This window comes from Stegostoma tigrinum, chromosome 1, assembly GCF_030684315.1.
Source record: "Stegostoma tigrinum isolate sSteTig4 chromosome 1, sSteTig4.hap1, whole genome shotgun sequence".
In the NCBI taxonomy this organism is placed as follows: Eukaryota; Metazoa; Chordata; class Chondrichthyes; order Orectolobiformes; family Stegostomatidae; genus Stegostoma; species Stegostoma tigrinum.
In genome coordinates, this window is record NC_081354.1 from 109,591,879 (window position 1) to 109,606,258 (window position 14,380).

The 14,380-nt window shown below is 42.5% G+C and overlaps 1 protein-coding gene across 2 annotated transcripts in view; it reads left to right on the forward strand.

Moving 5' to 3' along the window:
- The window catches only part of cracd (capping protein inhibiting regulator of actin dynamics), a 97,073-nt gene that overhangs the window by 46,162 nt on the left and 36,531 nt on the right, over positions 1-14,380 (forward strand). Inside the window, exons 5-7 of one of the 2 annotated variants that reach the window (XM_048540584.2) lie at positions 3,979-4,047; positions 8,923-9,114; positions 11,528-14,129. In XM_048540584.2, coding sequence (XP_048396541.1) covers positions 3,979-4,047; positions 8,923-9,114; positions 11,528-14,129 — 2,863 coding nt within the window. The remainder of the gene's footprint in view (positions 1-3,978; positions 4,048-8,922; positions 9,115-11,527; positions 14,130-14,380) is intronic. The other variant, XM_048540668.2, reaches the window with a different exon arrangement.

Genomic DNA, 14,380 nt, shown 5'->3' on the forward strand with positions numbered 1-14,380 from the left:
GGCAGCTTGTCTGTAGTGGGGAGTCAAGGAGATAGGCCTGTTGTTGTATGGTGCTGGGCTACAGCTGTACACAGCAAAGCTTTTGTGGCAAGTACACTGTTTATGGTTCAAGCAAATGGCCATTCAAAAGGGAGCAGACCTTTAGTGGGGCCAAGGGCCTATGGTCAGTCAAAGGGTGCCACCACACTCAGTCAAGGTATTCCTTTAATTCCAGCGCAGGGGTTAACACGGTCAGTCAAGAGATTGGCCTACCAGAGACTGGAGACCTGTGTCCTTGCTATTGCCTGACTGGGACACTGTCAGAATGGCAAGTCAAGTGCAGCCAAAATGGGAATCACATGTCAGCTTGTTGGGGTGGTGTGGAGGCAACAGTTTGGAGAATGATGGGCTATTTGTTTCCCAGTCAGAAGTCACACAACACTAGGTTACAATCCAATAGGTTTATTTGAAATCTCAAGTTTTCGGAGTGCTGCTCCTTTGTTGGTAGAAGTGAAGAGAAACATGCAGGCATAGTATTTATAGGCAGAGATCAAAATATCCTACAAATAGTATGAGTGGATTTTTTCCTCCAATGAGACAAAGAAATGGATTGAGCATTATGAATGAGCGTGGAGCAGCAGTTCGTGGTGATGCAGGTGGGTTGTGGTGAGGTGTCTAGCATGAGTTAGTAGGAAGCTTGGGTTGGTATGGTGGCTCAGTGGTTAGCACTACTGCCTCACAGTGCCAGGGACCTGGGTTTAATTCCACCCTCAGGCGACTGGCTGTCCAGGTGCTCTGGCCTCCCACAGTCTAAAGATGTGTAGGCTAGGTGCATTGACCATGCCAAATTGCCTGTAGTGTTCAGGGTTGTGTAGATTAGGAGGATGGGTCTGGGTGGGATGCTTCAAGACCTGTTGGGCTGAAGGGCCTGTTTCCACACTGTAGGGATGGTATGAGGGCAGAAAATGTTACTAGTTTAGGAGAATGAGATGGGTAAGATTAGTTGAATAGGCATTGTAATGTAAGATGTGTGATTTATATATCATTTATGTTTAGACTTTGAACTAATGGTATGTGGGTTTGCTCTGTGTTTCTGAAGTGTCTGAACTTGTGGGTATTTCTGTAGCCATAGTGATTTCTTTTTCTTTGAAACAGTCTGACAGAGATAGTTCAGGGAGCTTAATGAAAATTAGTTTACAATGGAATAATTTACAAGGGTTCCTTTCAGCATCTTTAAGTGTCCGCCCCAGCCCAAAATTGGCACCTCCACACCTACGCTCTCTCGTTTTGGATTCCCCTACCTTGAGGAAAGGACCTTTGCTATTCACCTCATCTATGCCCCTCATTAATTTATAAACCTTTATCAGGTCACTCCTCAGCCTCCTATGTTCCAGGAAAAAGTCCTAGCCTGTACAGCCACTCCTTATAACTTAAACGCTCCAGGCTTGGTAACATTCTTGTTAAGTCTGTTTTGTGTCCTTTCTAGTTAAATAACATCCTTCCCATAACAGGGCCAGAACTGTACTCCAAATACGGTCTTACAAATGTCTCATGTAACATGTCCCAACTCCACTGCTCTGAACAATGAAGGCAAACGTACCAAATCTTCTTCACTTCCCTGTCTACTTTAAGAATAAAAAGATTTTAAGATTCTGATGCTTCTATTTCTCTTAACTAACCAGAAGAAAATCTTTGAAGTGACAATTAGAAATTAGTAAGTAGGAGGCACATTACGTGAGAACAGACAATCAGGTAGATTTTGCAACAAATTCACACTGCACAACAAGACTGCAAGACAAATGGGATTAGAAGCTGGACTCTGCACTGCATCATTTTATACACTGCAGGTGCCAAGTTATGACCAAAATTGCGGCCGCAATGTGAGCAATACTGGAATAAAAACAAAGTTGCTGGAAAAGCTCAGCAGGCCTGGCAGCATCTGTGGAGAAGAAAAAAGAGTTAACGTTTCGGGTCCGGTGAACCTTCCTCAGAACTGATGGTGGCTGGGAAAACATCAGCTTATATGCAGAAAATAGGGAGGTGGGTGGGGTAGGGAGTAAGTGATAGGATAGAGCCGAAAGAGAGAGAAATACTGGACTTGCAGAACAAGATTTTATAAAAGGCCAAACAAAATGTGTCCTTTTGCCACTAAAATATGAGAGTCAAGAGCTGTGTGTATCAGCTATTTCTCTTGCCGATGACCAGTAATAATACTGATTGGCTTGATGGAAACCAGCAACATACACCATATAGTTCAAACATGTTGAGTACCAACCATCACAACTTCTGGTTGTGAGATCGCTGACCATACCCCCAATTCCAAAATCCAGGAGACCACTTTTCCCAAATCTGGATCTGATCCTCACACCTAGTCCAGTAATCCCAGCTGATGCCCAACTTAAAACTCCCAACAATTTTTTTCCCTGAACCCCAATTAACCTTGGATCATGCATCTGAGGCCCAACCTTTCCTTCTCCAGACCCCTGTGATCTTATTTCATTCCCTTCCTGAGCATTGATAGAAAAACCTGTGTGGGTTCCTACCCCATGGTACCGCTTGGATATTCAGGTCTGAGGTCCAAAATTCCAGCAACGTTAGACCTCCTCATTTTCCTCCTGCCTGTTTATGTTCTGTGGGCTGGCTGCCCAAACGTAAGCAATATTGAATTTCTGTGCTCCAATATATGCATATATAATTTTAAAACTGACATAATTAATGTATTTTATCAGTATGCTAAACATCATATAAGCATTTATTAGAATCATTATTCCTGGAGTGCATTATTGAAATTAGTCCCAATTCCATGGCAGTCACTCAATGTTTCACAGGGGTCAAAGTTGGGACCGCAATTATTCCAGTTATACATTAACAATCTGGAAGCAGGAACAGAGGGCATTGTTGTAAAATTTGCAGATGGCACAAAGGTAGATGAAAGGACAGAAACTGGACTCTGAACAGTAAGGAAGCAAAGTGGCTGCAGAAGGACTTGGCCAGGCGAGGAGCATGGGCAAAGAAGTAGCTGATTGAATTCAATATCAGAAAGTCAGAGACTTTGATGGGAAGAATAGATGCACAGACTATTTTCTAAATGGGAGAAGGCAGAAGCACAAAGGGATTTGGGAGTCCCAGTTCAGGATTCTCTTAAGGTTAACATGCAGGCTCAGTTGTCAGTCAAGAAGGCAAATGCAATCTTCAAGAGAGTTAAAATGCAAGAGCAAGAAACGCTGTGCTGGAGCTGTATAACTCTCTGGCCAGACTGCATTCTGAATATTATGAGCAACTTTGGGACCTGTATTTAATGGTCCTGGGGATTAAGGGTTTGTCCTGTGAGGGGCAGTTGAGGACCATGGCTGTGCACTCAGTGGAGCTTAGAGGGATATGGGGGGAATCTGATTGAAACTTACAGAATACTGAGAGGCCTGAATAGAGTGTTCATGAAGATGATGTTTCCACTAGTAGGAGAGACTAGACCCAAGTGAACAGCCTCAGAGTGGAAGAATGACTTTAGAACTGAGACGAGGAGGAACTTTTTCAGTCAGAGAGTGGTGAATCTGTAAAACTCATTGCCACTGAAGGCAGTGGAGGGCATGTCATTGAGTGTATTTGATGCAGAGATAGGTTCTTGATTGGCAAGGAGATCAAGGGTTATGGGGAGAAGGCAGAAAAATTGAGTTGAGAAACATATCTGAACACGGAACAGATTTGATGGCTGAATGGCATTATTTTTCACCTATTTCTTATGGTCTAACAGACTGTATGGAATGATAGGAAGATCAGCTGAACTGAGTATTGGTGCCTTATTTACAAATTTAGCCTTGAACATGAAATTAGTATGCATTTCAAAGGTATAAAAGACTTTTTGTTACATTTGCTTAATGTCAACATTTTCCATTCAGATTTGAGTAGCTTTCTCATTATTTTATCTTCCATAATTACTTTCATTTTTATAAACATCAGCATTTTTTAATCCATCCTTCCATTTCATTTTCCCTTATGCAGTCCAATGACCCATCCAATTGTCTAAGCTCCTTGATTTTAGATGAAACAGGAGTTGGAGCAGAAGAGCAGGTAACAAAATCTTACATCGCTAAAAAATGATCAGTCAGTTTACTTACAACATGCAAGCTGAGAATTAAATGTACAAAATAACAATAATGACAAAATTAGATATCGAACTGGCTCGATGGTAGAGAACAGAGGATGGTGGTGGAGGGTTACCTTCCAGACTGGAGGCCTGCGACCAGCTGTGTGCTAAGGATTGGTGCTGGGTCCACTGCGCTTTGTCATTCATTTACATGATTTGGATGTGAACATAGGAGATATGGTTAATAAGTTTGCAGATGACACCAAAATTCGTCGTCCGGTGGACAGCTTAGAAGGTTACCTCAGTGTACAATGGGAACTTGATTAGATGGGCCAATAGGCCACGAAGTGGCAGGTGGCGTTTAATTTAAATAAATGTGAGGCACTGCATTTTGGAAAGGCAAATCAGGGCAGGACTTATACACTGAATGGTAAGGTCCTGGGAAATATTGCTGAACAAAGAGGACTTGGAGTGCAGTTTCATAGTTCCTTGAGAATGGAGTTGTAGGCAAACAGGATAATGAAGGTGTTTGGTACACTTGCCTTTATTGGTCAGTGCATTGAGTTGCAGCTGTACAGGATATTAGTTAGGCCACTTTTAGAATCCAGTGTTCCATTCAGGTCTCCCTGCTGCAGGAAGGCTGTTGTGAAACTTGCAAGGGTTCAGAAAAAAATTTATAAGAATGTTGCCAGGGTTGGAGAGTTTGAGCTACAGGGAGAGGCTAAATAGGCTGGGGTTATTTACCCTGGAGCGTCGGAGGCTGAGAGGTGATCTTATAGAGATGTTTTTAAATCATGAGGGGCATGGATGGGGTAAATAGAAAAGGTCTTTTCCCCAGAATGGGGGAGTCCAAAAGTAGAGCTTATTGGTTTAAGGTGAGAGGGAAAAGATTTAGAAGGGACCTAAGGGGCAACCTTTTCACGCAGAGGGAGATGCGTATATGGAATGAGCTGCCAGAAGGAGTGGTGGAGACTGGTACAATTGTTACATTTAAGAGACATCTGGATTGGTAATGAGGATAGGAAGGGTTTAAAGGGATATGGGCCAAATCCTGGCAAATGGGACAAAGTCAGATTGGCATATCTGGTTGGCATCAACCAGTTGGACCAGAAAGTCTGTTTCCATGCTGTACGGGTCTATGACTCTGTTTTACAATACCTATACAGTCTTCAGTCTGATATTCCAGATAGAATAAGTTTATTTATATCATAATCTAGTACTGTACACCAGTTCTTAATCATAAACAGTAAGTGTTGGAAACACACAGCAAGTTAAACACAGCTACCAGCATGTTCATTCCTGAATTAGGTAGAGGCAACAGGAAATTTCAGTTTGCCACATCTGCCTTGGGAGAAAGTATTCAAATAACAGGCTGAATGAGTTTGTTTTTATATGCATTCACGAGATTTTGAGTGTTACAGACGATGTTAGCGTTTCTTGCCCAGTTAAGGGAGCAGTAAAGGGTCAATCACATTGGAGACATATGTAGATTAGACAAAGCAGTTTCATTCCCTAAAGGACATTAGTGAACCAGATGATTTTTTCTTTGACAATTGGCAGTAGTTTCAATGTCCTCAGTAGACTTTTAATTCCATGTTTTTATTGATTTGAAATTCCACTATCTGCCAAGCCAGGATTTTAACCTGGCTCCCCAGGATATTATCTGGGTTTCAGAATTAGTGGTACCATTAAACCAGTGCTAAATGTCAGCGTTCACATATTCGAAATGGAGGGCAGACAAATCTAGGAGGTCACAGTGGCTGCCAGGGTCTGAAGTGGATGTTAAAAAAGCCTTGATTCTCTAAAATAAGAGATAACAAGGTGTAGAGCTGGATGAACACAGCAGGCCAGGCAGCATCAGAGGAGCAGGAAAGCTGACATTTTGGGTCTGGACTCTTCTTCAGAAATTGGGGAGGGGAAGGGGACTCTGAAATAAATAGAAGGGGGGCAGGCGGATGGAAGGTGGATAAAGGACCAGATAGGTAGAGAGGAGACAGACAGGTCAAAGAGGTGGGGGTGGAGCCAGTAAAGATGAATGTAGGTGGGGAGTTAGGGAGGGTGTTGGTCAGTCCAGGGAAGATGGACAAGTCAAGGAGTTGAGGATGAGGCTCGTAGGTAGGGGTTGGGGGTGGTGGTTGAGGTTGGAGGTGCGGATAGGTGGGAGAGGAGACGGACAGGTCAGGGAGGTGGGGCGAGCTGGGCTGGTTTTGCGATAAGGTCGGGGCTGGGGAGATTTTGAAGCTTGTGAAGTCCACAATGAGAGCATTGAGCTGCAGGGTTCCCAAGCAATATATGAGGTGCTGTTCTGGCAACCTTCAGTGGCATTCTTGTGGCACTGGAGAAGCCCTAGGATGGACATGTCGTCCAAGAAGTGAAAGGGAGAGTTGAAGTGATTCGCGAGAGGGAGGTGCAGTCATTTGTCACAAACTGAGTGTAGGTGTTCCACAAAGTGGTCTCCAACCTCCACTTGGTTGATGTAGATGAGGCCACATTGGGAGCAATGGATACAGTATACCACATTAGCAGGTGTGCAGGTGAACATCTGTTTAATGTGGAAGGTTTTCTTGGGGCCTGGGATGAGGGTGAGGGGAAAGGTGAGGGACAGGTATAACACTTCCTGTGGTTGCAGGGAAAAATGCTGGGTCTGGTGGGGAATGTGGAGCGTACAAGGGAGTCACGGAGAGCGCGGTGTCTCCAGAAAGCAGATAAGGATGGGGAGGGAAAAATGTACTAAAGTAGTGGGGTCAGATTGCAGATGGCGGAAGTGGCGGAGGATGACGTGTTGAATCCGGAGGTTGGTGGGGTGGTCTGTGAGGACAAGTGGGATTCTGTCTTTGTTGTTATTGCAGGGAGGGAGTGTGAAGGATGAGTTGTGGGAATCACAAGAGATGCGGCCGAGGGCGTTTTTGACCACTGTGGAGGGGAAATTTTGGTCCTTGAAAAACGAGGACATCTGGGATGTCCAGGAGTGGAATGCCTCATCTCGGGACAGATGTGACAGAGGCGAAGGAATTGGGAACAGGGAATGGCCTTTTTGTAGGAAGGTGTGTGAGAGGAGGTGTATTCTATGTAGCTGTGAGAGTCGGTAGGTTTGATTCTCTAAAATTTTGTTCCGGTGGTTTGTTTTAATACTGGCCCTTTTACACCTCTTCAACAATCCCATCATCTTACTGTAACCATATGTGTCAAAGTGTCCAGTATCCAACTTAGGTCAATCAGAGAAGCTATGCTCAGATAGTCATTATATGGAAACAGACATTTCAGTCCAGCTCATCCACATTGACAAGGCATCCCAGGCTGACTTAGTCCCATGTGCCAGCATTTCACCCTTATCCCTCTACACCGTTCCTGTTCCTGTACTTATCCAGATGCCTTCCAAATGTTGCAATTGTACCTGCCTCCACTATTTCATCTGGCAACTCATTCCAAAGGCACACCTCTCTGAGTGAAAAAGTTGCCCCTTAGGCCCCTTTAAATCTTTCCCCTCTCGCCTTAAACTTATGCCCTCTAGTTTTGGATTACCCTACCCTGTGGAAAAGACCTTGTCTACTCACCTTATCCATGCCCCTCACGATTTTAAAAATCTCAATAAGCCCATCTCACAGCCTCCAACGCTCCAGGGTAAATAACCCCAGCCTATTTAGCCTCTCCCTGTACCTCAAACTCTTCAACCCTGGCAACATTCTCGTAAATTTTTTTCTGAGCCCTTGCAAGTTTCACAATATCCTTCCGACAGCAGGGAGACCAGAATTGAACACTGGATTCCAAAAGTGGTCTAACCAATATCCTGTACAGCTGCAACATGACCTTCCAACTTCTTTACTCAATGCACTGAACAATAAAGGCAAGCATACCAAATGCCTTCTTCACTATCCTGTTTACCTGCGACTCCACTCTCCAGGAACTATGAGCCTGCACTCCAAGGTCTCTTTGTTCAGCAACACTCCCCAGGACCTTTTCATTAAATGTATAAGTTCTGCCCTGATTTGCCTTTCCAAAATGCAGCAGCTCACATTATCTAAAACAAAACCTCCGATTCATGACAGCACAATCAAACTGTTAAAATCCTCTCAAGTACTTAGGCTTATATCAAAACAATCATATTTGTATTCATAACCTCATATTGAAGACAACCAATGCATTAAAACACCTCTCTGAACTATAAACCAAACCGCAAAACAGTGCACTTATACTCCTCCCTGCCACGTCCACCGCCGCCACCAGTACCTCCACTGTGAGATTGTGGAAGACAACTAAGCATTGATAACACTATATTGATAGCCTTTAGGAATATGTCAACAAACAAACATTGAAATTGCTAAGGCATATCCTTTTCCAAGTCATGGATGCAGGCAGAAGTTTTGCTTCACATGTGTTGGCCATTTAATGACTTGACTTGCGGACACTTCTGTACAACTTATTTGGCCTTTAAAAGCATTTATGACTCATGTAAAGATTTGGAACTCCCTCATGCAGGAACCTTGTGAAAATGTAATTTGTTTGAACTCAACACTGATTTCAAATGGCCCTGCTGATTTCAGTCTTCCCATATTTGGAGTTATGTCCTGTTCCCATTCCTTCTCCTCAACTACACACAACTCCATCCTGATAGAATAAGATCTTCCCGAAATGAGAGGTGGGACTTTAGGACTTCTACCAGTTTGGAAAGAACTGTCCCAGTGTTTTTGTTTGTTTGATATCTCCAGAATTCATAGCAGTTTGTTTTTAATTTTAGTTTAAACAGGATTTAATTTCACTTCGAACAAGATGTTCATTTATTTCCTTAATGTATGTTGTAACTCTTTTTATTTTTAAAACATAAGGTGTTCGTAATGACGATGGCTGTGTTTTTTTTTAAGGTTTCAACTGTTCGATCTTCGTGGCCCAGTAGATCTCTGTCATTAGTGACTTCTGGTGGGACCATTGAATCAATTAACCTGGATGCTGTTCCACAGTCTGTGAGCCGCCTGGACAACACTGCTGCGAAACATAAACTTTCTGTCAAGCCAAGAAATCAAAGAATCTCAAAGAAACATGGGAGACTTGCACAGGTACATGTACTGTTAATTGTGAGAATTTTGTATGTTTTTGTTCTTCATTTTGGAACAGTTTTCAAACAGCACATGACCCATGTGACATAATATCAGTGAGATAACAGCTCAAGCTTTAAAAGAAAATCACATATATTTTTATATGCTCTGAAATATTGTTTGAACTGGACAATTAAATTGTTAATTCTTACTGTACTTATATATTAAGCAGTTGCATAACACTATAAAATAAATTGCTGGAAAAGCTCAGCAGGTTTGGCAACATCTGTGAAGAGAAACCAGAGTTAACAACTTGAGTCCAGTGACTCTTCCTAGGAGTTGATGGTAGTTAGGAAAATGTGGATTTTTATACAGAAGATAGGATGGGGAGTTGGGGGAAAGAGTAAACAATAGGTGGGGATAGAACCCAAAGAGAGAGAAAACACAGTTGGACAGACAAAGCAGTCGATAACAATCTGGATAGGAGAGTGAATAGCTGTTAGTGGCTAACAATGTGTTGTGTGTAATAGCAGATTATATGACTGCAAGGCCTAGCATAAAAGGATGGGGGCTAGGACAGTGGAGAGTTTAAGCCTGAAAGTTCTTAAAGTTGGTATTAAGATCAGAAGGCTGTAGGATCCCCAAGCAGAAAATGAAATATTGTTAGAGATAATGGGAACTGCAGATGCTGGAGATTCCAAGATAATAAAATGTGAGGCTGGATGGACACAGCAGGCCAAGCAGCATCTCAGGAGCACAAAAGCTGACGTTTCGGGCCTAGACCCATCCCCCTCTCTGATGAAGGGTCTAGGCCCGAAACGTCAGCTTTTGTGCTCCTGAGATGCTGCTTGGCCTGCTGTGTTCATCCAGCCTCACATTTTATTATAATGAAATATTGTTCCAACCTTTGCTGGAGCATTGCAGCAAGTGTGAGACAGAAGTATTGGCCAGGGAACAGAGTGGTGTGTTGAAGTAGCAGGTAACTGGAAACTCAGGGCCATTTTTACGGGTAGAATGTAGGGGTTCTGTGAAGCAATCACCCAGACTGTGCTTCGTTTCCCCAACATAGAAGAGACCATGTTGTGAGCAGTGAATACAGTAGCTTAGATTGTGTGAAGTATAGCATAGAACCATAGATATTTGTAACACAGAAGGTAATCATTTGGCCCATGTATCTCTACTGGCTTTATGAGAGGATTATCCAGAACCATTGCTTGCCTTACACCAGAATCCTGTACACTCCTCTGCTTCAAATATTTAACCCATCTGCCTTGACACAATTGTTTCTGCCTCAACCATTCCCAATGGCAAATTATTACAATCTCCGATAGCCGTAACTAAGGAAATCTCTCCTACCCCCATCCTGGCCCTCTTACTACTAATTCATCATTTATCATTAATAATTCATCAACCAGTGGAAATAATCTTTCCCTGTTTGCTCTATCTATACCGTTATAATTTACACTTTTTCTTATCCTTGCTACTCCTGCATTTGTCCTTAAACATAAACATAGAAAATAGAAGCAGGAATAGGCTATTCCGCCATTCAATATGATCATGACTGAACATCCAACACAGTCCTGTTCCTGCTTCCACCCTAAATCCTTGGATCACTTTGGCCCTAGAAACTACATCTAGCTTCTTCTTGAAAACATTCAACGTTTTGGCCTTAACCACTTTCTATGGCAGAGAATTCCACAGATTGGGTGAAGAAATTTCTCCTCAACTCAGTCTTAATTGGCCAACCCCGTATCCTTAGACTGTGCCCTCTGGTTCTGGACTCCTTGGTCATCGGGAACATCCTGCCTTTCTGTCCAGTGTTGCTGGAATTGACATGCTGGCCTCACACTCCTCATAAGGGCTTGACTTTGTCCCCACCGCCCCAGACTGCCCACTCTCATCGCCTTGTTGCCTGTCGGTGTTCCCACTGCCCCATCAGCCTGTCTGCTGTGCCCCTCATGCTGGCCACCTCGGGCCGCCTGATCCTGCTGATGCTGCTTTCTTTCGCTGTTGCTGATGAAAAGAAGAAAAAGATGAAGATGAAAGAGAAAAGAAGAAAGGAAGGAGAAAGAATGATGCACCTGCCTGGTGCTGGGGGGCAAATGTGCTGAGGAGCCAGAACGCTGCTAACTCCTGCCACTGCCCCCACCTTATATCTAGCAGGATGACATGTGACCAGGGTAAGGAGGATGATATGTGAGTACAGTGAGCAGGATGGTATGTGAGCATGGTGACGTGTTGAGCCTCTGCTCATGGATTGATCTATCAATAAGTTATCACTGTTGCTCGAAGAAGTGCTGAATTGTCACAATGGTGCAGAGGGCCTTATCTTTTGAGGCTAAGATTAAGGTAATTCATATTTAAAGTATTATTGCAAAAATTTGCAAATTATTTTAAAATGTTTGAATTGAATTAACATCTTTGCAACTTTTAGGAAATGCGGAGTGCGACGATCCATGAATTTGACTTTGCACTGGAAGAGAAGGAGACAATTTATGTTGTGAAGGACCTAAAACGTTACAAAATAGAAGAGGGAAAAGGACAAGGAGAGAAAAACCATCTTAAAGATGGGAAGGAAATAAGCAGAGATGAAACAAAGGTGCTCAATAAGCAGGGTGCAGAACAAAGCCATTCTGAATTGGAGGGGCAAAAGAGATGGGAAGACGAACAACAGGAAACTGAAGAACAAATAATGCAAGAAGAAGATCAGACACATTATGAAATAGAAAAGCAGAAACTAAATGAGGAAAAATTAAATAGGGAAGAACAGAAATATGGTGAATTAGAGGAGCAGAAAGCTCATGAGGAAGAACAAAAGCTTTATGAAGTGGAGAAGCAAGGAATACATGAGGAGGACCAAAAATGTTGTGAAATGGAGAAAGAGAATTTTTATGAGGAAGAAATGAAATTTCATAAATTAGAAGACCAGAAATTACATAACGAAGAAGTGTTAGGTGAAACAGAGGATGACCCACCATTTGAGGAAGAACAAAACTATGAAGTAAAAGAGAAAAGGTTGGATGAGGAAGAAGAAAAATGTGAGCCGAAGGAGCAGAAATTATATGAGGATAAAAAAAGATGCGATGAATTGGACAAACTGAAAAGTGATGCAGAAGTGATGCAACATCATGAGTTGATGGAGCTGGAAATGAAAAAAGAGGAACAAAAATATTTTGAGGTAAAAGGTCTGAGTAAAGAAGACCTATATTTCCATGCTACTGAAAACAACCAATTGAATGAAGAGCAAAGAAAACACAACTTGGAAGAACAGAGACAACAGAAAGAAACAGAAAGACAGCATGATTTAAAGAAACAACAAAGGGAAGAAGAGAGTCAAAAGGATGTTGAGCTGTTAAATCAAGAAAAGCAACAACTCATTGATACACAAGAAGAGGAGCAACGCAGAGGCGAACTTAGATGGAAGGAGGTAGATCAAAGACAAACAATGTCGAGTCCATTTTCATTCCAAGTTTCTTCAGGAGAAAAGCAAATCATTTTTCAGAAAGTTAATCTGACGCCTGTGACCCATCCAAGAGAAGCTGTTTCTTCTTTAGATGTGAGTGAGTTACAGGCCTCCACAAAATCAAGTAACGGCCTTTCATCTTCAATTTATGTTCCTCATACTGCCATTTTGGTTACAGGAGCACAGCTTTGTGGTACAGCCGTTGATCTGGAACAGATCAAAGACACAGCTTGCAAGACTTTGCTTGGTTTTTCAGAAGAGAGAAAATCTGTTGATTTACCACCTGTTGAAAAGCCATCTAAATCCAATCAGGGTGCCAGAAGTAGAATTGGTAAATCCAAATTCAATCCAGAACCATCAGTCGAGCAGGCAAGATCATCAACTTTAACTGAGTGGGCTACCATTAGGGCTAAAATACTTAAAAGTTCAGATGAAAGGTTTCAAGAAAGAAGAGTACATGGGAGATTTAGTGATGACTGGACTACCTTCAGAGCTTCCAGTATGCATAGCAGCTTGAGAAAAACTTTATCTGCAAATGCAAAATTCTCCATAACACCTGCGTGGCAGAAATGGGCAGATGGCAATAAGATCAACAGTTCTGAGAAAATGAATGTCTCGCACAAAGCAGAGAAACAGACTACACCGGAGGAAACTGTATTTGCACATAATCGCGCAATGGATTTTTCTGAACCTAGTGGGCCATTGATGTCTGAAAGCATTGCACAAGATGCAACCAAAGACACACAAGATGACTCGCACTCAGATAATCACAATATTAGGATAGAGGATGTTGCCGAAGGTTACAAGTTTGCCAAAGATCTTCCATCGTTTCTAGTTCCAAGTCTTCCTGCTGTGCAAAGGAAAGAGCATTCAGTCCCGCAAGCTCAACCACCAGTTACTAGCCAAGCTGCTAGCAATGTGATCACACAAACTGAAGGTGCAATGGATACATCCCCATTTGGCATAAAATTACGGAGGACTCACTATTCCCTTCGGTTCCATTGTGAACAGCAAGGAGAACAAAAACGGAAGAAACGATATAGTGCTGGAGACAGTATGGAAGGAATTCCAGCATTCCTGGCCTCAAAAGAAAAAGAAGGTGAATCATACACTGTTTCTGGTAAGCAATTCTCTTATAACAAAGATAATAAGGTTAGTAACATTTTGAAAGACAGCTCAAATAGCATTTCAGACATTTCACAGACTGGGATTCTGCATCTAAGTAGTATTGATGTGGCAAAACATGTTAAAAATAAACTTGCTGCACGTTCAAGTGAGAAAGTTTCATCGAGGCCACAACCATCTCCGAAACCTGCTTTAGCACCCAAGCCTATACGGTTCACTCCACCTCCGTCCCCTCATAACACCTTAAACAAGAGCGCAGACCATAAAAACACAAAGAATCCACTTGATTCAAATGTGAGAAAAGAAGACGGGAAGAATGACACTTCAGTTCAAACATACAGATTAAGGAATGAAGAAGTGGAAACAAAGGATATAAAATCTTTTTTCCCATCCATCAACATTCCATGGCGAGAGAGGGCAGACAAAAAGTCAGACTCCATTAAGAAAGGTAGGCAACGTGATAAGTATCTGTAGGTACTTTGGTTTCAGTGTACTTCACTATATATTGGTCATGAAGTTTATTGTCTGTTCTCTCATGGTTTGTGAGCATCGTTGACTGGGCCAGTACCTTGTTGCCCTTGAGAAAGTGGTGGTGAGCGGCCTTCTCCGAACCTCTGTGGTGCACATCTGTGGCTTGACCCACAATGTCCTTTGGTAGCAATTTCTAGGATTTTGTCGCAATGACACTAAAGGAATGGT